Genomic DNA, 23731 nt, shown 5'->3' with positions numbered 1-23731 from the left:
CTGTATATTATTCGAGGTCATTGTGTACTATTCCAGATGTTCCTGTACATTATGCCACATTCTTGCGTATTACTGCAGATGTTCCTGTATAATATTCCAGATGCTCCTGTATACTATTCCAGATGTTCCTGTATATTATTCCAGATGCTCCTGTGTATTACTCCACATGTTGCTAAGTATTATTTCAGATGTTCGTGTATACTATTGCACAGGTCCCTGTTTATTATTCCAGGTGTTCCTGTGCATTATTCCAGATGTTCCTGTATATTTTTCCATCCACTTGGTTACATTGTTCCATGTATGCTTTGCCTGCCTGGATCTTACAGCCTGATATTATGTGTTGGACTGTCTCAGGGCATCTTTGCACAGCCTGCATCTTGGCTCTCGTCTGGTATGGTAGCTCCCGGGCTCTTTTGTTCTTCTGCCATGATTAGTGTCTCTGTGTTGTCCTTCAGTCCAGCCCTCTCTAGCCCCTGGTTGGATTTATTGATATCAGTCTCTTCCTCCATCTGCTGGTGGTATATGACGTGAGCGACGCGGCTTATCTTTTCATGATGACTCCTTTTGTTCCTCCTTTTCCACATCGGGTTTCTGCTGATGTTCTCCAGAATCTTTGTTGTTTCATCTTGTAAAGTGGTTTTGACACTCACTTGCCCTCTGCCTTTCTTCTTTCTCTTATAGTCTCCTGTTGGACTTGAGGAGAAACCTTCCATGCATTGTGAGGAGCTTTTGAGTCTTGGTGTGTGTGTGTGTGTGTAATGCACATGCACGCTTGTGTGTGGGGATAGGCAATGGAGTTTGAGCATCTGGACTCATTCCCTAGAAAGGTGTTCCTGGCATGTCCAACTTAGGGGAGGACCATGGGACAACCCAGGACACGCTTGAGAGAACACCCTGGGAGTCCTCCCAAAAGAGCAGGAAGAAGTGGCTGGACCTCATAGCTTAAGCTGCTGCCTCCTAGATCTGACTCAAGAACAAGAGGATGGATGGGTTTGGAATTCATCATGGTTATAGCGCCATCTACAGGCTGTTTGGTGTTTGTGTTTGTCTTGGGTGTGAGCGCCTAAATCAACAGAACCCATCCTGCAGTCCAGTCTGGTCTACTTACTTTCTTCTCAACTACAGAATCCACAGAAGGGACTGCAGAAAAACTCAGTCACACTACGGGACCTTTCTGAAATGGCTCACACGCTTCCTGTTGGTGGGATCATACTTATCAGCAGAACTTGACAACATCCAAAGTAAACCCGTAGTTGGAAAGGTGCGCCCAGAAGAAAATAAAAGCTGCTACCTTCTGAGCTAACAAAAAACAAGTTTCCATGGAAACAGGTTAAGACTTACCAACTCAGATTAGTTCCCACTGCTCCACTGAGCATGCTCAGTGTCGCTCTGCAGACAAACGAAGACATGGACGTATTTCTGTTGTCCACCAGCTCAGTGGAAACGCGTTTATTCCCTTGTTTTGATGGAGATCATCACTTTTGTTTACATCAACAACAAGAGACAAACAAACATCATCAAGTCCATCAAAACCAAAAACAGTACCTCTAAGGTTCTGCTTCATGAGCTCTTCACAACTTCCTGTACAAGTCCCCGCTTAACAACCAGTTCAGTCGGATCAGGTCCCTTTAGGTCCCACTGGGTCAGGACACAAACGAACTAAACACACATAAAAGGTTCTACTGAACCAGATTTTCAGAATAAAAGTACATGATTTTTCTTATAGCTCAGTTCGAACCGGATCAGAACCTTCTGAATGGTCAGAGTCCTTTGTTCATGCGATTCTGATCCAATCAGCTATAGTGTTACCATTTCAAGCTCCACCTCCTCCAACAGATGTCCAATCAGCTATCCCTGGTTCTTCTGTTCAGTCATAATGTGGGGGGCGTGTCCACAATAGGGGCGTGGTCTAAAGATTCCTTCTTATAGGTTTTGGGGGGCAGTTTTGGGACGATGTGACGAGGAGGAACTGGGGGTCCGTCCATGGGTGAGATGAGGGGTGGGGAGGGAAGAGGTAACTTCCTAGAGGTTGGTGTGAGAGGGGTGAGGGGGGGTGAGGAGGACAACGCTGTGGGGGTGGAGCTAACAGAGGAAGAGGAGGTGGGGGGGAAGAAGGCCTGAGACAACAGGTCGCAGCGGGAGCGCCCTTGAGGAGGCGGGAGGAGATGCAGGGGGGAGCTGAACGGTTCCCGAGGGGGCAGTGAGGGTGGGCTGTCAGGTGGGGACGACGAGGACAATGAAGACGAGTAACGAGGGGGGAGGAGCTTACAGGTAGGCTGGCGAGGAGGCACAGCGGGGGGACTGTCCAGGTTTGACATCATCTGGAGGGGAGGGACAAAATGAGTGGGGGAGGGGTAAAGAGGAGAGGACATTAGAGGGAGAAAAGAGATAAACAGGAAGTTAGCTTGAAGTGAAACTGTGACGATGAAACTGAAAAAAACTGAAAAGGTAGAAGTGATAAAACTGTTGACGCGACGTAACTGAAACAAATCAAACCAATAAAACTGATGATGATGACGCTGTGATGATGATGACGCTGTGATCATGGAAACGTAAGCCCAAATCCAAGACTTTAAAGGCTTCTACAACTACTTCCACATGTTGGCCAAAACATTTTATTTATCTATACTACTAAAAGTTCTTGTTTGTTACGTGAAAAAATTATGTGTATTATAATTTACACTCAGGGACATCGCCATTATTTTACCACTGCATTGCATTCTGGGTGATGACGTAAATGGGCTGTAGTCAAGACTGAATGAGTCCTTGAGCTTAAAAAGTCATGTGACAATGAAATTATATTTTGTGTCAGTCCTAATGTACAACATATGGAACAATACAGTCAACTGTTGATAATTTACAGTATTAGCTCTGGAGCTAACTTGAAAACGAAAAGGCTAAAGCTGCGGCGTTCATCCCGACTGGACGCACTGCTGTCACACGTGCACTCCTGGTCAATTGTTGTTGTGCATTGTTCTGTGTGCGGTGACATGAAGTTTCAATTGACATCAGCTCCAGAACCCCCACGACTCAAATAAGGAAAATAAATTTGCATTATTTGTGTAACACGTTGTTCTAATATAAACGAGAACATGTTTGATCCTGGTGTTTTTGAGAACAGCCTGTGAAATAAAGCAGAGCTCTGTGCAGCAGAAGCTCTTTTTTTCCAAGTTAACATTTGGAAGTATCAGCAGCATCAACAGCAGCTCTACGTCCGACTCCTCTTCATCCTCATATCAGGTTTCTACATTTTCCTCCCCGACAACGCACTCCAGTTCAAATTAAACAGCCGAACATCAGATGTCCAAAATTAACGTTCAAGCTGGATGGAGCTCGTACTGGAGACACACGTCTACATAATTGACCCAGAATGCATCGCAGCGTAAAAAACATGGTGACATTAAGTCCAACACCCACCATTTTAGTCCCACGTGCTCTTAAGGGGTATTCACTGTAGAATATGATTGTTAGATGGTACTTCATTTTAGGGTCAGGTGTTTAAAACAACTCATCTAACAAACTAGTCACAGAAACACCTCAGCATACGGCTGATGAATGTCGAAGTCTGATGAAGTCACGCCAGGGACCGGGCACAGGCAGGAGTGTGCACAGGTGCTGGTCATAAAATTAGAATATCTTGAAAAAGTTTATTTATTTCAGTAATTCCATTCAAAAAGTGCAACTTGTATATTATATTTATTTATTACACACAGACTGATATATTTCAAACATTTATTTCTTTTAATGTTGATGATTATAACTGACAACTAATGAAAACCCCAAATTCAGTATCTTAGAAAATTAGAATATTGTGAAAAGGTTCAATATTGAAGAGACCTGGTGCCACACTCTAATCAGATAATTAACTCAAAACACATGCAAAGGCCTTTAAATGGTCTCTCAGTCTAGTTCTGTAGCTACACAACCATGGGGAAGACTGCTGACTTGACAGTTGTCCAAAAGACGACCATTGACACCTTGCACAAGGAGGTCAAGACACAAAAGGTCATTGCTAAAGAGGCTGGCTGTTCACAGAGCTCTGTGTCCAAGCACATTAAGAGAGAGGTGAAGGGAAGGAAACGATGTGGTAGAAAAAAAGTGTACAAGCAATAGGGATAACTGCACCCTGGAGAAGACGGTGAAACAAAACCCATTCCAAAATGTGGGGAGATTCATGAAGAGTGGACTGCAGCTGGAGTCAGTGCTTCAAGAACCACCATGCACAGAAGTATGCAAGACATAGGTTTCAGCTGTTGCATTCCTTGTGTCAAGCCACTGGACAATAGACAGTGTCAGAAGCGTCTCGCCTGGGCTAAAGACAAAAAGGACTGGACTGCTGCTGAGTGGTCCAAAGTTATGTTCTCTGATGAAAGTAGATTTTGCATTTCCTTTGGAAATCAAGGTCCCAGAGTCTGGAGGAAGAGAGGAGAGGCACAGAACCCATGTTGCTTGAGGTCAAGTGTCAAGTTTCCACAGTCAGTGATGGTTTAGGGTGCCATATCATCGACTACTGTTGGTCCACTGTGTTTTCTGAAGTCCAAGGTCAACGCAGCCGTCTACGAGGAAGTTTTAGAGCACTTCATGCTTCCTGCTGCTGACCAACTTTATGAAGATGCAGATTTCATTTTCCAACAGGGCTTGGCACCTGTACACAGTACCAAAGCTACCAGTAGGACCATGGTATCTCTGTTCTTAATTGGCCAGCAAACTTGCATGACCGTAACCCCATAGAAAATCAATGGGGTATTGTGAAAAGGAAGATGTGATACACCAGACCCAACAATTCAGAAGAGCTGAAGGCCACTATCAGAGCAACCTGGGCTCTCATAACACCTGAGCAGTGCCACAGACTGATCGACTCCATGCCACACCGCACTGCTGCAGTAATCCAGGCAAAAGGAGCCCCAACTAACTTGATGCTGTACATGCTCAAACTTTTCATGTTCATACTTTTCAGTTGGCCAACATTTCTAAAAATCCTTTTTATTGGTCTTAAATAATATTCTAATTTTCTGAGATACGTAATTTGGGGTTTTCATTAGTTGTCTATTATAATAATCAACATTAAAAGAAATAAACATTTGAAATATATCAGTCTGTGTGTAATGAATGAATATAATATACACGTCTCACTTTTTGAATGTAATTAGTGAAATAAATCAACTTTTTCAAGATATTCTAATTTTATGACCAGCACCTGTATGGAAGTGAAGGGCCGTTTCCAAAGCTGTGACTCAAACAGCTTGAAATGAACAAAAAACATATTTTTAAACCCAGTTTGCGTTACTTTTCACCTTCATCATAAATCACTGTATACGAAATATTAAAAAATGGTGGGTGCTGGACTTCAGTTTTTGTAATTTATAAAAAACTAAACAGCCTACAGTACTTTTAGTCTCATTTTTATAGCTGAAGTAAACGTTCAATCAGTAAGGTCTGTTGGTCCAACTAGTCGTGGATCTGTTTAAGGTTCTGAAGAACTTTACAATAAAAAAGGAAAAATGATGATGATGTAAATATCTTCACAGGTCAGTGATAATGAAGTGGTGATGTTGATGTACTGAGGGTTAGCTGTGATCAATGGAAATGAACCGGATTATTTTGGACCGTCTTAACTCTGGACACAAAGTGGACTACGTGAATGTGGTGATAACAGGGACTCTATGGATTCTACTGATCGAAGTGACAGCAGTAGACCAGTGATGGTTCTGATGGTACCATGGAGGGGGACGACTCTGAAGGAGCAGACTCTGGCCGTCTGCGAGGAGGAACGGGAGGAGGAACAGGAGCATCTTCTGAACCCCGACTGAAACTCATCATGGAGGAGACAGAAGACGACCCTGAGACAAGCCGGGACACAGAACCACTGTTAAAAGCACAGAGACAAGCCGGATCACAGAACCACAGTAGAACTTGATGACAGAACACAGAGCAGGTGAGGTGATGGTCAGCTCAACGACCCTCAGATAACAGAACACGTCAAAAAGAAACCCAACGTTTTAGATTTAGTCATGTTGAATATTGTTCAAACAATAATTTTGAAAAGTAAACTTTAGACTCATTTGTTTTTATCACAATCTTCAATCAAAAAAAAAACTTTTTTACCAAATATCACATGTCTCCATCTCATCAACTATCTGCAGATTGTCCCTCACTTCATCCATCAACTGTCTCTGTGGACTTCGTCTTCTCCTCCTCCCTGGCAGCGTCTAAAGGACATTCATTGTCCACTGTCCCAACTGTCCCTCTCCTATACATGTCAAACCAGCTCAGCCTCGATTTGTCTCCAGACCTGAGCTGTACCTCAGATGGACTCATTTCTAATTCTGTTCATTTTGGTTTGTACCAATGAAGATCTGAACATCTTCATCTCTGCCACCTCCAGCTCTTCTTCGTGTTTTTATCCACGTTGTGGTTCTCTCTTCTTCACTTCTCTTGTGTTTAGATTGGATAAAAACTGAATCACTTCCTTGGACGACTGACCCCAGATACTTGAACTCATCCAGCTTCACTCTTCTACCCATTTTCTTTGCATTCATAAATACGGAGTCTGTCTTTCATTTCACAGCTCTCTAGAGCAGGCAGCTACCTCCCCAGATTCTCTTCCACCTGCACTCTACCTCTCCAGACCCCATTTCACCTGGTTCAAGCTAGGGATGTGCGATACAGAGACTACATCGCTATCCCTGCTGTGGAATTAAAAAAACTACATTATTCTGCATGGTCTTTGTCAGTTTGGCCTGCTACCAAATGCAGATGACACAAAGGGGGCTGAAAATGATGCAACACTTCAACTTGGATTATGTTTAATGTCAAATTTATTCATGACATTTAATCTCTCTAACACGACAACAACACTCGAACAGTGAAATTTGTAAATTTTCACAAATCTAAACTCAACAGTGCGCGTGATGATGTCATAACGTTGTGCTGGTGCTGCAGGCATCCTTGTCACTGGGTTGTCATACAAAAACATACATATGTGTGTATATATATATATATATATATATATATATATATATATATATATATATAAACAAACAGCATCTTTTATATCTGTTATTTTGATGGAATGTCCTATATTTAACGTTATTGCTAATATCGGCCGATACCATGCCGATAATACTCTTGAAAATGAGTTCTCGTGGCTCAATGAGACTAACCTGGATAAATAAAGGCTAAATGAAAAATGAAAAATTGTGCATCCCTAGTTCAAGCATCTCACGCTCTTCCGCTCAATACTCGCCACTTTTTTCAACTTTAGAGCCTGACCTGCCTGCTTCTTCTTCTCCAGGCCCATTTTCACTTCTTGATACCCTCTTTCACTTGCTCTCCACCTTTCTAGTCTCTCCTGCCTGCTCCCAGCCTCCAGACCCTCTTCTGCTTGGTCTAAGCCTCTCCAGAACTAATTCTGCCTCATTATAACCTCACCAGACCATCTTAAGCCAGCTCCCAGCTTTTATAGACCTCCTTGGGTTTGCACTTGCCTCTTTAGAACCTCCTTCTCTTTTTTGTATCTTTCCACACCTTTTTCCACCCCTTCACTCTGTTTTACCTGCTCTCTGCCTCTTTACACTCTCTTCCACCCACTTCTCACTTCTTCAGGCCCTTATCCATAATCCCGTTCCTGGCTCTTACACATTTTCTCCACCTCTCTAGGCTCTCTTCCACCTGCTTATTATTCTTTCACGAGCTGATTGTAAATATGTATATTGAAAGTCTGCAGATCTGTCACTGGAGTTTACACTGAACCAGCAACTCAGTGCTGATGGTCTACAATCATGCATCCTTAAATGTTTTCCAGCCTTCAAAGTTTCAGTTACATGATACACTTTGAACGATTTTAAAACAAAAACACAGTAAATGTTTTCTAAGGAAATTATAGATATTAAACTTGTAAGTCTGGGGTTTCTATTTAACACAGAACAATCACACAAGGTGAGCTGTCAGCTGATGGTTTCTATGGAGACGGACTTACAACAGGTGAGATACGTCAGTGGTGGGTGGTACGACCACTGTCAGTGGATTAATTTGATTTTTATTCAAATTTTAAATACATTTGGACCACAGAGTGTCAATAACACATTCATTAAATAAATAAGTATATAATCTAAAAAAAAAATTGGACCACAATAAAATACAATGACAACTATCCTAAACTAAAAATTAAACAAGCGCAATTTCTCTTTTCATTCCTCAGTGCTGACATGAAAGAAGCAACATGATTAATCAAGAAGTTTCCTTGGAGGAATGGAGGAAACGAAAACGTGAGTCCACCAGTTTGACTTTCTGCAACATTTAAACACTTACCTGACCCAGAACCTGAACCCAAATCTACACCTAACCGTTAAAGTCAACCCTAACCCAGCTGGCAAAGTCCAGATGTTTTCTGATTTTCTAAATCATCTGAAGAGATGGTGAGCTTTAAGAATTTAGTATCTAAATTATTAAAGTCAATCGTTTGACCAGTTAGGTTTTGGTTTTAATAAAATATTTATCTTGAATATTTTTATTGTGTAAAATTCCCTCTTTCTCCTTATCCCTGGTCCTGGTATACATTCTGTCTTGATTTGACCTAAAAGACTTCACACAGAAACTTTGTGCTCGTATCTGAACCCAAACAGAATCCAGTCTGAAAGCCTTTACCACCCAGCACTGATCCCAGGTCAGTTCTGACCTGTGACATGGTGATGTACGGAGAGTCAGAAGGGTCATACTAACGTGGGCCGTGAGGCAAAGAGACAACAGCAAAGATACTGTCGCAGGCTGCAGAGTGAAGAAAAGAAACAGGTGAGAGGCGGAGGAGGGTGCAGAGCTGGTTCCAGCTTCTTCAACTGGTCCAGCTCAGAGGAAGACAGATCAAAAATTCTGTGAGACGCTCAGGATCAATACGTAAAAACGAAAACATTCATTGGTCAGTTGTGTTCAGTGAGCGGTCTGGGTTAGGCTCTGTTAAAGTTGACATGTCAGGGTCAGGAGCTGTAGGTGGAGTTAGGGCCAGTTGAGTGGGTGGAGTTAGTGGCAGCCACAGTTCTGTGGGTGAGCTAAGGCTACATATTCTGCACCAAGTGAAGAAGTGCTTTCACTGATGTGGTGGTGAGACGTCCTTTTCAGCAATGATATTTTATAGTCAACGAGAGACTGCAGCACAGAATTCATGAGACCCTCCTCCCTCCCGGGGTCTTCGATATACCTTCCCTGTACAGAAGTTTGCCTTCCTCACTGCAACCAGATTGTTTTTTATACTGACTGATACAGTAAATGCCGTTTAGCATCGGGACGGTGCAGGAGCGGGTTCCTACACTGCTCAGCCGAGGCGAGATGGCACAGCTAAAAGCCGCCTGCATCTCATCGCCGCCTCCTTCCACAAGCCCTTTAACTTTCTTTAGAAGATTATTTGACCAATCATACAAGATTCTTTATTTGACGCCGACCCGGCAAAATGCAGCTGATTTGACCGTTGAAGTGCATTTATTAAGTAAAAGTTCAACTGAGACACACCTTTGCTATAAAGTCAAGCAAACAAATTATTGGTTTTAGGTGGTTATTTTGTTAAATTTCAAAGAAATGCACAGTGACTTGTCCCTCTGCATGCTCCTGCTTATGCATATTGGGTTTTAAAATGCAGCCGATTTGACCGTCAAAGTGCATTTATTAAGCAAAAGTTTGATTGATTGACCTTTGCTATAATTTCGAGCAAACAAATAATTGTTTTTAAGTGTTAATCTTGTTAAATTCTTGTTAAAGTCCTCCTGTGCACGCTCCTGCGGCCGCCATTTTGCAGCCAATCGATTTTTGGCACATCAGCCCACATTTTCGGGTCGGCAGCAGTGACGCATAATAGATGCAACTTATACGGTGAAGTGACATATTTGCGTATTTTTCCACTTTATTAGACATATTTGGACTGGTGCGACTTATAAGGCGGTACGACGTGTACAGCGGAAAATACGGTAGATCTACATGTAAGTGCTGTTCACCGACCACAGGAGTGAAGCTGTAGCCGGCTGAGTTTCTTTATAAACTGTCCAAGACTTTATACACCGAAGACTGACAGCATACTAAGAGCTGGATGGTTTCAATTATTTATACTCAGAATTTATTTTGAGACACCGGGGGAGAGATTAAAGAAGTGAACCTGTGATCGGAAAGTCGCTGGTTCAAATCCCCCTGCTATCCACATCAAAATGTGAGTGAAGAAGATTAAGCACCCACATCTGCTTCCACCCTAGGCCCTTAACGCCCACCATCTGCTCCCCCGGACGCCCTAGACAGCAGCTCTCTGCTCCACACAGAGGGCTGTGGTAGCTCGTAGTCTGTGGTTGCATCAGGAAGGACATCTGGCGTAAAAATAATTGTCAGGTCTTTGTGTGACTTAGTTCGCTGTGGCGACCCCTGAAGAAGAGAGCAGCCGGGGGGAAAAATAAAAAAAAATTAATAACGTAAATAAAATAAAAATAAAAAACTCACCTGTTGCTTTGTAAAAAAAAATAAAAATACAGTGATTCAATGTTTTTGACAAGTCAGTTAAAGTGTCAAAACAGATTCTGCAGCTGGACGGCTGGGTGAGAGACACTGGAGGTGCCGGAGAACAGACTTGGTACTAATGACGCAGTAATTTCACCACACACTCTGGTGCAGGAAGGAGTGGGGGGGAGGCAACAAGCACGATTGTCACATACCGATTAATTGACGTTGGTAATACTGTGTTGCTGTTGCTCGTCAACTTGAAACTTGAACAAATGAAGTGATACCAGTAGTAAAATGCAGCTACATCGAAGTCTATGTGTCAATAGATCTTTGCCGCATTTGTTCTTGTTTTTTCTGCAGGAAATTTACAGAAATTATTGTCTTAGTGCGTATTAAGCTCTGTGTACAACTTATGGGCTCCATTTGTTGCATTGCTCGCATGTTTCAGGCTAAACGTCAACACAACGTTGGAGTCGGAACGCACCTGTGACATCACACCGCTACAAGTCTATTCATCAGCAGGTCTTACTTGAGTGGAAGGGGCTGCTGGGAGCCTGTGGAGAGTCAAACACGCTGCCGACGTCTGTGGAGCTGGAGGCGGCCGACGCAGGGGGTGGAGTCAGTGGCGTGCGGGGGGAGTTTGGGGCAGATACCGCCCCCCCGTCAGCCTCGCTGTCTGGGATGCGGCTGTAGCTGATCTTCCTGGGCTCGTTCTGCAGAGGTGTTGGGTGTCGCATGGTGCCAGGCCTTGCCGAGGTCGGACGAATCCCTGGAGACTTCAGAGGACAGAAGTACTTCTTCCCCTGGACCAGGGACGAGGACAGGTTAGGAGCACAGCTCACTCAGCAATGGTTCTCAGCAGCAACACTTACAAAGCGCGGTAACGACCGAGTGTTCCGTGGTTCGATCTCCAAAGACTTGTTGAAAAGATGATCAGCAAAGTCCTTCTCTGACAGGTCCTCCATCGGGTTCAGGTTCTCAAAGAACTTCTGCTCCACAAAAACACAACAGATCCAGTGTTTCCATGAAATATTCAAAAACTTGTTTGAACGAATGAGCATGGACTGACCTTGATGTCGTTCTCGACCCTCAGGCAGTACGGCTGGTTCTGGTACTGTTGGATCTCTCCTGTGATCTCAGCCACTTTCCGCCTCTTGCTGAAGTTGATCAGGTCTTTGCCGTGTCGGCGCAGAAAGTCTGGGTTTCCCTCTTCAGTCTTCAAGATGTTGGTCAGGTAGATTCCTGTCACACAAACAGTGAGGTCAGAGACGTTCTGTTGGCGTTGGTGACCTTCACAAAGGTCCGGTCCGTACCGAAGAAGGGAACGCAGGGGGGGTTGATGGAGCGCAACTTGGCTAAATACTTCTTGTAGTGGTCCTCACTCAGCTCGTGAGCCTCTTCCAGGATTTTTCTTTGCCGACTTGGAATTTGCTGCACACAGAACAAATGTTTAATATTCAATTTCCAACGTTTTCAGTTTATTAGAAGTCTGAAAGAATGAAAAGCACACAGAAGCAGACAAATCTGTTGGTTCCTTCACAGATCGTGGAGCCAGAAAACCTTTATCTGCATCACGCCTTTAACATGTGACTGAGCAAACTGCATCAAATGTGTGAACATATGAAGCATTCACAATATCGTGATCCATTTTTCTTCTGTATGTTTTTGGCACTTTTCTCGTCCCGCAGTTTTCAAACTATTTCAACAAGTCAAATCAAAATGAAATCAAATCAAAAATCCCTTAAAGAGACGTTTGACTATGTGGCTCCACCCACTTTGCTCATTTGTTGGTGGAGCTTTTCCAGTTCAGTGCTCCCAGTGAGCAGGTGAACATGTCCTCCACCAGTGAGTCATCAGTTGGTGGTTTGAGTCGTGAAGGAAATCACCTGAGATTACCTGAGGACATTCAACGGTGCAGTTGTATCGCAGACACGGTGATAGATCCGTTTCTGCAGGACACTTGTTCAGACTTCATATCAAAGCTTTAGGACAAAGATCTGAAGGTTCTGGTCCCAGCAGGTGTGTTTAGTGACAAACAGTTGTAAGTTCTTGGTTTTTAAAGACGGCTAAGTGCAACCTCCATTGTTTCTGATCAGCCAAAGGCTATATGCTAACCAGCCTGAGTGGTTCAACAGAAACAAATAACTTATTTAGTTTCTGAGGCCCTGTGGATCAATTTGACCCAAGGGCAGCAGGAGGTAAACCTGCATGAGATGTTTCTGCAGCTGAACTCACATACAGGTTAACTTCCTACCCTCCCTTCAGAGGGTCATTAGGCTCAGAGAGATGTTTTGGTCACCTGCGAGAGAATCAAAGTCAAACTGACCCAGGATCAGGTTTAATGCTGCTCAGTAGGGTTTTCTTATTTTAAACACTGAGACTTCCTCCTCTGTTTGAGGTTGTCTCCGGGCCAGAATTCGCCTTTTTGTTCCATGACAGAGTTCGATGGTGCGTTCACACCTCCCCAAACGAACCGGACTTTCTAGGAAAACGAGCTAGAGTTCGATTAAAGCGGACTAAACAGGGCTGGTGTGAATGCACCCTTAAGTTACACCTGGACCTGTTCTGTTTGTTTCTACTTCCTGTCCTCTCAAACTCCAGCCCGTCGAAGCAGATGGCCGCTCATCCTGAGCCTGGTTCTGCTGGAGGTTTGTTCCTGTTCAAATGGAGTTTTTCCTTTCCACTGTCTCCTTTGTGCTTGCTCAGGATGGGAGACTGTGACAAAGTGAAGATTCAACACAACCTGCTGCTTCCTTAGATAACTTTTACTAATTGTCTTTTATAATGTATGTGAATGTTTCTGTTCAGTGCCCTGAGAGGACTTCTGTTGGAGCTTCAAAAATAAACTGAGTTGAATCTGAATTAAGTGAGGATTAGTTGGAGGTATGAATGTATCGGAGCCTGTTTGTATCTTTCTGACAGTGTGTGGGTCAAAGAAAACCCAAATGATACCATGTTCTGTTCAAACTGACTGAAGCTGAACGTTGCAGAATCAGTCCCCTCAGAATAAACTGTTCAGGTAAAAATTCAGTCTTTGTGTTCACGATGGAAACGTCTGACTGAACATTACTGAGATCAATTAAACAAAGAACGAGTGGCTCTGATGATGGGTCAGAAACCAGTCCAACCTTCTGACGCACAGGAAACTTTAAGGGCCTGACATACTCCATTTGAAGCCAAACAGTCGACTTGCGGTCACGTCGTTGCTGGACGTTGGTTTTCAAATATCTTTCTTAGTCCTCGAGACATAGCTCCTGGGAAGCCCCGCCCCCTGCAGTATATGTCACCGCAGGTTTCTTCCCAACAGTCTCCACTCCATTCCTGCATCTGCCATTTGGCCACAATTCTGTCATGGAGACAGTGCCACACTTTTCAGCAGACTCCGCCGTGCATGATGTGTGCACTATCTCTATCTAGGAGTTTTTGATCATTGGACTAATTTAGTGTCTGAAGAGTCTTACAGCCGAATGTCTACGCTAGGGATGCACGATATTATCGGCATGGTATCGGCCGATATTAGAGATAAAGTTAAATATCGGACATTCCATCAAATAACTCACCGATATAAAAGGTTCTGTTTTTTAAAATGTATATTATATATTTATATTGTGTTAAATCATTTTTAGCCCCCTTTTTGGCATCTACATTTGGTAGCAGGCCAAATTGACAAAGATCATGCAGAATAATCTAGTATTTTAATTCCATAGCAGAGAAAGATATGTAGTCTCTGTAAGTAGGTCTAGGAAAAAAATATCGGTATTGGTATCAGCCAAATAAGTTTTAACATATCGGATATCGGCCAAAAACCCAATATCGTGCATCCCTAGTCCAAGTGTATTTCTTCAGTGACAAACATGCCCCAAAACTTCTGCCCAATCACACAATACTTGGCGTGTACACCCGAGAGAAAAAGTTCAGCCAAGGCCTTGTGTCTAGAAGGGGCGGAGCTACTCTGTGAATGAAATGAGCCGATTTTCATCACGCAACTAAGTCAACGAGAGTCAATATCAGTGCTTCACATGGAGTTTGCAGGGCCCTTTAGTCCATCGACTGAGAAGCAGCAAGAGCTGACTGAGGGAGGGGCAATTACCTCAAAGGTGTGGTCCAGTCTGTAGACCGGTGAGGAGTTCATGGCACTGACTACTTCCAGAACACCGTTAAAGTTATTGAGTTCCTGAAAGACCTGCAGGATCTCGATGATCCGAGAAATAACAGCGACTCTTTCCTCCAGATTCTCGGTTTCTACGATACACCTGCAGACAAAGCAACCGGAGCATCAGAACCTGCAGAACCTCAGGTGGACGGCTCGGTCCAGCCCGTCTCTTACTTCTCCAGCCACAAGGTGAGGTTGGTGGTGTGTCGGATCATCCTCAGCAGGTTGGGAGAGTGAAGCTCTTTGTCCTCTTTGGTCCAGACACTGCCGACCAGCTCCGACGGCTGCACTGCCCTGTGGGCCGAGGTCAGAGGTCAGAGCCACCTAGCAGGAGGTGTGTAGCTGACATGAGCGAGTCAGTACCTGAAGAAGTCGGACTCTAGCAGAGTGAGCTGGCGGGCGATTTCAATGGGATGCAGAGTCATGAGGTCAAAGTGCTCAATGTCTCCAGGTTTACAGATGTGCCACTCGATGGGGGGCGGAGAGCTCTGGAAGGTGATGTTGTGACCTGAGGGGCTCACCTGGACCTGCTTCTTCCTCTGGATGATCTTAGTGATAGACTCCACCCACTTCCTCATCGCCTTACCTGCAACAGGTGACACATTTACAGAGGTCAGACACAAAAAGAACCAGACTGAGAACCCTTGATCCTTAGTCACTGATTCAGAACCATGATCCTAACTCCTGTAACTGATCCAGAACCCCGATACTGAGTCACCGATTCGGAACACTGACCCTGAGTCACTGATTCAGAACCCTGATCCTGAGTCACTGATCCAGAACCCTGATCTTTAGTCAGTGATTCAGAATGCTGACCCTGAGACACTGAATCAGAACCAATTATATAATTAATTTGTTATTTAAAGGGTGACATTTAAAATATTACATCATAGGTAGTCAAAATAACCTCAAATAGTCTGTTTTTTAAGTCATATTGGCAGATTTCAGTCTTAAATCACTTTATTTCACTCAAAGGGGTTTGATTTCAAGACTTAAGCTCACATTGTTAACACTGGAGTGTTGAGGTAATATTTGGTTTTGCAGCTGGCTGGGGAAGTGCAGACAGTTTTCTTTCTTTGAAGGGGTGGGGGGGTTGATAAAAAATGTTTAGGAAGCATAGAGACTGGTGTGTCTGTACAGGTGCCCACCTCTCACTGAGGCTATGAACTCCTCCAGTTGGCTCAGCAGCTGCTCATCTCTCTCAAAGTCGTAGAAGTGGTGCTCCACCCAGTGACGGCACACGTTGAGAACTCTGTCGGAGGAAAAAGAGGAGGCCACGCCGATGAGTCTACTGTTAGAACGGTGACTGAATGTTAGAGAACTATCATTCTTGTGGATCTGCAGTGTCCTGGAGGTACGCTGGTGTGGACTTACAATCACTCAAGACAGTCCTAGTTCAGTAGAAGGAAACTGGAGTTCAGTTAATTTCAGTTCACTTTAAAATAAATCCTGAAGTGAACAAGAAGCTGGAGAAGGATGACAAGCACTGGAGGAGGAACTGCCACAGAAATTATTCGTAAAGTTCTCTAATTGGATTTATTATTTCATCCCAACAAGAATATTGTAACAGTCTGTTGGTGTTAACAAGGACGTCCTCTGGCCCACAGAGGGGATCAGGTCTTAAGAGGTCCTGAGGTCCAGGCTGGTCCACAGAGGGGATTGGGTCCTTTCAGTTGTTTTAGTTAAGTTAAATGACATAACTGGATATGTCGGTTATCTCATGTGGCCTAATTTAAAAAAATCAGTTATAAGTGGATTTAATAAAAAGGTAACTGCAGTTAGAAGTTTGTGAGTAAAAAAAGCCAAGTAAACAACTTTAGGGGGGAAAGGACTTCATCTGTGCACAGTATGGAAGAGATAAAAAGGTCTATGGATTTTATGTCAACAGAACTAGCAAATAACTTTCAAAAAGAAGGATATGGACTATATTATATGAATAGAAGAAATAAAGTTGGGGCGTTGCTTTGCACATTAATATTGAAATTAAGTGTAAAACTACAGATAACTAAACTGTCCCTAGGTATGAGTGTCCCAAAGTTGGAGTAAGATGTTGAGGGAAGAATCAGTTTTGTGTTGTGCGTTTCCTTGACTGATGAAGCCTTCTGGATGGAAGGTGAAACGTTTCTGCAAAAAACAAAACAAAAAAAAACTGTCTAGATGACCTGACTGAAAATTGTTGGATTGTATACCTGGATTATTGAGCATGGACTTTGTTAATTAATGTCATCAACACAAACGACTCAGTGACCCAATGACCCTGTTACTGACACAGTCTGGAGCTCCCAACCCACATTGAGAACTGAAGCAGCTTTTTGGGTGAGAGCTGAACCACTTGGCTAAGTTTTCTGGAGGCCCGTGAGCTGCTGAGGTTTGGTACCTCCAGCAGGCGGTGCTGTGTACCTGAGCTGAACCGGCTGAACAAACTCTTTACGGAAACGTTTGAGTTCAGCACTGAGCAGCTGCTCCTCGCCCTCCATCTGGTCCGAGTCTGTCGGCTTTGGCTCAGGGATTCCAAACCTGGAAAAAAACAAAACATGCACACACACACCTGAGACCAGAATAAACAGGTGCACAGTTCTTCCTCTGCTTTTAGCTGGAGTTCATGTCCGTTTCCTGAGTCACAACAAGGTCTTCCAGTTTTAGCCCAAGCATATTAAATCCTTTTCAAAGTCTGGTTTTTGAAGCTCTATCTTACAGTAGTTGGGTTCTAACCCCGTCAAAAATACAAGAGCAGCTGAGGTGTTCTGTTTGGTCCGTGGGACCCGGCAGGCGACCTCACCTCTCCATGAGCAGGCTCAGCAGCTCCTGGGGTTTGCAGAACGACCTGTAAGTCGTCAGAAAGGTCCGCACGAAGTTCGGATCTGAGGGAGGAAACACCAAACAAACCATACACCTGAAAAAAAACTGAAAATCCAACTGGATCAGAACCAGGTTAACAGACTCTTTCTCCAACCAACATTGTTCCAGTTCTTATTCAGAGCCAGTACCAAACTAGTTCTGTTTCAAGAACATCACAGAGATCCAGTTGATTTAAAATGAGTGTTCAGGCTTCCAGTAGAACATGAAACTCCACCGATATTTATCATTATTATTCATATTTGATAAAACAACAAAGTGTATGCCAGCTGATCGGTGGAACCATCATAAAAGGTCAACACACTTTGGCCTCTAGCTCCAGAACCAACTCTTGGATCGTCCCTTAACTTTATGAACATTCATGTTCCTCACGGGAAAAAAATCCAACAACTTATTTAACTGATTCAAAATACTAGTTTTAATTTTTTTTCTGAAAGAAATAAGTCCATCTTTTAGAGCTTTGCCTGAAATAAAAATATCAACTGTAAACAACACTTTGTTTTTATTCTTTAAGGGTCTTTTGTTTAAAAAAATTCAACATTCAACAAATTGACAAAATATTTGCCTTACAAAATTTTTGGAAAAAAGGCATTTCCTCCATTAATGAACTCTAAACGATTTTTTAAAATCATTTTTAAAATTCCAGTCCAGAGTTTTGTGAGGACTCTCCAGACCACCAGACTCTTTAGAATAGGTAGCAGAAAATGAGGCCTTGTTTTTGGTCAAACTTACTCCTGTCTCCTCCTCTTTAGATATGGAGATGTTTTACTAATCTTTTTGTTTTGTTTGGTTTTTTTAATAAAAATTATAATTTTTAGAGCCCAGACGATATATCGGTAGGGCCGATATTTTAGGCTGATATAGACGTTTGGGGACATATCGGTATCAGTGATAATTGTCCCATTATGCGCCGCTTCTAATTTTCACCCCTAAAATTCTGGGAACCAGCTGTAATAGTACAATGTATTCTGCAGAGGACGCATGAAGACTACTTTCACGTCGTGGCCTTTAGGTTTCACTTTCAGGGCAGACGAGGCAGGGAGCAACTGTGTAGTGTATTTTGCTGAACAGAGCATGGTAAGTTTATTTTAACTGATCTGTAAAATTTAAAAAAATTAAAAATTCTCTTCAATCCTTCAAATCTCTTGTCATTAGCTACGTGCCTATCAAGTTAGCCAGATAACGTTTAGCTAACCTAGCATAGACTATTGCCTTGTAAAACTTTATCCAGAAAAATAACTCTAACGTAGACGTAAAATATATCAGTGTTAGTAACGTTATCTTTGTTGTCCTCAATGAAATGCATTATTTATCTTAAATCTTAACTTCTCTGCAAAGTAAAAATATGCCGCTGCAGTCAATACTAATTAGGCCTTCACCATACGTGACTGACTGTTTTAAACAATGATCAGGGATCTTTGTTTAATTTATATTTTTGTAACACATTTGATAACTTTATGGTGAATAATGGAAGATATAAAACATGAATGCACATTAGGAAGACTGTTTCAAGACTTCAAGTGTTAAAACAGGTTTAAAAGTAGCTGTTTACTTAGGTTCTTGATGGTGGACAAAGCTCAAAAATTTTCTGCCATTAGGCATTAGTCTGGCCCTCCCAGTATCGGTATGGACGATAGCCAAAATTTTCATATCTGTCAGGGTCTAATAATTTTATTTTAATTTTTATTAACTCTTCTTGTGGTAGCTGCAGGAGTTTGGCGCACCCACTAATAACGTCCTGACTCCAGATAAACCAACGGCAGTCAGCCGCTGAACGTTTGACTCTGCAGCCTGCATGCATGTCAAATGGCTTTTTCAGTCTAAATGCACAACGTGCACTTGTGCACATTGCAAGTGAGTTTTTGCTCTTTACATCCAAACTAAAATCAAATTTGTCAGACGAGAAGAGAAGTGGGACTCTGCAAAGACTCTGGCGGGGCAGACGTCTCTCTGCTGGGGGGGTTTGACCTCCATCTGTAGATTTTTACACAAGCTCTCAAATAAAAAAACTGAGTGCTAGCTAGTGGACTAATATAAAAATCTAAAGTATGAGGATAGAGGTAAAAAGAAAAGCCATTATTACTGAGGGGTGATGAGAGCATTGGAAAAAATTCTGACAAAATAAAAAAGAAGGATTTTTAGGCTTTGTCTGAAAAAACATTTGGTTATTGACGGTCCAAAATAAATAAATAAATAAAAACAGACAAAAATCAATGCGGGCTTATTTCCCTCCAAAAGACCAGTACAAGGGTTAAAAAGCTTAGCGGTGGTTTCTGCTTAACTTTTCTGTGGTTGCCAGAATTATTGATGTCCAAATGAACATCTTTTAATGCTTCTTATATCTGTTTCAATTAGGCCTTTCACATTAAACAATAAATCAATTAATTGCATGGATAAATGAAAATGATGTCATTTTCATTTATTAGCTATATCGTTTCTTCGTGTCTCTCTTTCTACTGAAGACAGTGGATGACAAAAGGCTCAACTCCAGTGCTCTTCACTGACCCCTCCCTTTCTCTTTTTTCTTGAAAATCTGTTTTAACCATCCAAAATCAAATTTTTGGATTGTTAAAAGCAGCTAAGCTGAGAAGCTAAGTACGAGCTAAGCTAACAGGCTGGCCTCGGGGAAAAAAACTCCGCCTTGTCCAAGATCCAAAATCATAGTTGAAACCCGTGTCTTCATCTAAAAAGTTGTTATTCTCTGCAAAAAGAAGCTGAGAATTTGTTTACTGATTTTGTGTGACAAACGCTATGCTAAAGAGTTCAAATCACACAGAGCATCTGCTATTTTGAGAACCGAAAAACAGGAACGAGAGACAGCCCAATAACCCATGTCACGTCAAGGGGCCTCCCTCCCATTTTTCTTAGAGACATGCCGCTCTCTCCCTCACTATCCATCCTTCGGTTCAAACAGTCTTATACTGACATCCAGTGGTCAAAAAAGGTAGTACACAAAAAAATTAACCAACATTTCTGCTTAAATTTGACAATTACCAATTATTGTAAAATTTCAAACAATATTATTGTTTATCGTAATAATTTCTGAGACAATTAATCGTCCAGCAAAATTTGTTATCGTGACAGGTCTAGTTTCAATGTATTCTCATTATTATCCCTTTTTTTTCCCCCACAAGGTCAGTTGTCTGATTCTGGATTTTATTTGGAGCAAGAAACCACCCAGGCTACTCCATCAAGTCCTACAGAGGCTTGAAGAAAACAAAATGTGGACAAAGTGAAGCGCTGTGAATACTTTCTGGATGCACTGAGTCAAAATGTTTAACTTTTCAAATCATTCCACTGTGTCAAAACAGATTTGGGGCTGCTGATTTCAGAGGATGTCTGAAATGTCTTGAAGCTTAAATGTTGCTCGTCTTATCTAAGCTAACTAGAAAGGATATCAATGCTGTCATTCTAACTGGACTTAAAAAGGACTTAATTGCTGCTGACCAGGAGGCTACAACTGTAAAACTGGAAATCTGCAGCTTCACCTAAATACATTGACGTCCATCAATCAGCCAATTGTGTGCCATGTCTAATCTTATTTTGAAAAACTGAGAGCGAGTCCGTGAAAAACAAACCACGAGGCAGTGCGGGACTACTGTATATATGACTTACGCTGGTCTAGAGGTTATGTCTAAACTAAACCTGGCTAACCTTCAGACCCCTGGTACACACCTGGAGGCACGAGCACTCCCCAGGAGTGCACCTCTTTACAGTTTTTATGGTATTGATATGTTTATCTGGCTCATATTATAGCCTGCCCTTTAGGGACAAGACCAAGATCTTAAAACTCTTCCATCCATTCTGAACAAGTGTGTTGCAACCACAGAACCACTGGGTCACTTTACTTATCACTTCCGGACCCTTTTAGGATGTCTGTCTTGATTCAGTTGGTGCTGTCGGACATTTTAAGGGTTTAATATTATCAGGTGGTGTTTCTGAATGCTGCTCCACACAGAGCTACGTTCACAATCACAGCTGTACCTGGAAGTTCACTGGTTTAGATCCAAACAGAATATGCATCCCGTTTGTGTTCAGAACCAGGCTCGCCTACATGAAAACAAGGCTCACCTGCATACATGTGGAAGGTGAGTCTCTCGATCAGTTTCAGGACTGTCCCTGCTTTAATGATGGGGATCCCGGACTTAGACTGGACATTCTCCTCGAACACAACGTTCTCCTCTGAGTCGGGCTCGGTGAAACGGTACTCCTCAGCTGATGGTAGCCTCATCTGCTTCTCCTTCTCCTGCAGCAGAGCCTGGTCCAGAATGCGTTCCAGCGTGCTGCGGTACTGCAGCGAGATCAGTGCCGCCATCCAGCTGTTCTTCTCCTCCGAGGACTTAGCAGCAAACACTACACTGTTCCCATCCTTTAGAATGATCTCAAACGCATGCCGGTACTCGCCCTCCTTGTCGTCCTTGTCGTTGATCTGGACTTTACGCATGAAGAACTTTTCTTTGAGCCGGTACTCTGCCGTAGAGCCGGCACCAGGCAGGCGCGGTGGGCCATGGTTGGCTTTGCAACAGATCATGAGGCCATCAAAAAGGAAGATGTGGCGTTCGTGTTTGGCGCCGACTCGAGTCAGTGTGCCCTCCATGATGAACTCGTTGCAGCACTGGCCAATGTCCTTCCCTTCCCAGCCATCGATGTTCTTCTGGATCTCGTTCATCTTCCTGATGGCCAGGTGCTTCCCCTTCATATGATGGCTGTAGAAACGACACGCCGACTCGCTGCACGTCAACGACAAAGAGCAAAGAGGAGACAAACTTAGTAAGGAGGTCAGAGGGACTTCCCAAATACAATCTGAACCTTTCACAATAAAATAACGACGCTAGCACTTGATCACCACCGGTGCTCCTCATCTTCCATCAATAGAGCTGCTGAGGAACAGGAGGAAGTCAAAGTCTAATTCATTTATAAAGCACATTTAAAAACAACAACACTTTTATCAAAGTCTTGAACAATAAAAGACTCAGATGAAATGAACAAACAATAAAACAGATTAATTGAAAAGCATCAGAAGAAAATAAACTGAGAACAAAAAAAGACTAACACAGGTCACCCTGGGTAAAAAGTCATTTAGTTTAAAAACAGGAAGTGAAGAGGTCAGTCAGATGTTGGGGGCAGATTGTTCCAAAATTTAGGACCCACGACTTTAAAAGCCTGATCTCCTCGGAGCTTCAACCAGAAGCAACTGGTGAGATGATCTCAGCCTCCTTCAAGGAACATAAGGCTGAAGTAGATCAGAGAGAGTGTGCAAGTCCATTTAGGCACTTTAAAGGTCAACAAGAGAATTTTAAAATCTATTTTGATGCGTACAGGGAGCCAGTGAAGGGAGGACAAAACTGGTGAAATGTGCTCAAACCTACGAGTTCCTGTTCAGAACCGAGCTGCGGCATTTTGGATGAGCTGGAGACCTGACTGACTCGAACATAAAGTGCGTTACAGTAATCAAGTCGGGTTGTAATGAAGGCATGGAATATTTTTTCAAGGTCAGGTCTGGTCAACACTGACTTAAGCTTAGCTATCTGCCTTAACTGGAAGAAGCAGGAAGCAGTCTGAAAAATAAAAACAAAACTGAAATAATGCTGTTTGAACGCCAGTCATGTTATTGTCAGACTTCCTGGAAAGAGTTCCTACTGATAATGTTCTTGATTGTTTTTGAAAGATTTATTAAACAGGTCAACAGATGATCAGATTGCATCGCAGGATGGATCTCCTCTCTGAGAGCAGACCCGATGTTTTCTTCTAACAGTAATCAGTTGAATTACCACAAGAAAGAAGAGGAATGAAAGTCAGTCGTAGTAAGACAGAGTACATGTGTGTGAATGAGAGGGAGACAGGTGGAGCAGTGAGGCTACAAGAAGCAGAGGTCACAAAGGTCAGGACTTCAGGTACTTTGGGTCTTCTGTCCAGGAAAATGGGGAATGTGGTAAAAAGGTGAGAAAGAGAGTCCAGGCAGGATGGAGTGGATGGAGAAAAGTTTACAAGACAGTGATGAGACCAGCTATGTTGTATGGTCTGGAGACAGACATGGAAAACAGGAGACAGAACTGGAAGTAACAGAAATTAAGATGTTCGAGGTTCTCCTCAGGAGTGACAAGAATGGCTAAGATTAGGAATGAGATCATCAGAGGTACAGCATGGGTTGAACAACTGGGAGATAAAGTTAGAGACCAGACGGATGGTTTGGACATGTCCAGAGGAGGGACAGTGTGTATATTACCAGGTGGTGCAGTGGGCAGCTATTGA

The 23731-nt window shown here is 42.9% G+C and overlaps 1 protein-coding gene across 2 annotated transcripts in view; it reads right to left on the bottom strand.

Moving 5' to 3' along the window:
• Nucleotides 1–1489: 1489 nt before the first annotated feature.
• Nucleotides 1490–23731, bottom strand: part of LOC119422314 (son of sevenless homolog 1) — a 37676-nt gene continuing 15434 nt past the window's right edge. Inside the window, exons 10-23 of one of the 2 annotated variants that reach the window (XM_037689653.1) lie at nt 21551–22209; nt 17403–17484; nt 17024–17140; nt 15772–15875; nt 14987–15209; nt 14798–14917; nt 14561–14723; nt 11784–11901; nt 11540–11712; nt 11343–11459; nt 11000–11273; nt 8722–8766; nt 5719–5840; nt 1490–2321 (exon numbers count right to left, since the gene is read on the bottom strand). In XM_037689653.1, coding sequence (XP_037545581.1) covers nt 1872–2321; nt 5719–5840; nt 8722–8766; nt 11000–11273; nt 11343–11459; nt 11540–11712; nt 11784–11901; nt 14561–14723; nt 14798–14917; nt 14987–15209; nt 15772–15875; nt 17024–17140; nt 17403–17484; nt 21551–22209 — 2767 coding nt within the window. In that variant the 3' untranslated portion in view covers nt 1490–1871. The remainder of the gene's footprint in view (nt 2322–5718; nt 5841–8721; nt 8767–10999; nt 11274–11342; nt 11460–11539; nt 11713–11783; nt 11902–14560; nt 14724–14797; nt 14918–14986; nt 15210–15771; nt 15876–17023; nt 17141–17402; nt 17485–21550; nt 22210–23731) is intronic. The other variant, XM_037689655.1, reaches the window with a different exon arrangement.

Source organism: Nematolebias whitei, chromosome 16 (assembly GCF_014905685.2).
Source record: "Nematolebias whitei isolate Nwh7 chromosome 16, NemWhi1, whole genome shotgun sequence".
NCBI classification, from domain to species: Eukaryota; Metazoa; Chordata; class Actinopteri; order Cyprinodontiformes; family Rivulidae; genus Nematolebias; species Nematolebias whitei.
Note: the sequence above shows the minus strand (reverse complement) of the source record. Positions and strands in the feature narration are given on the sequence as shown.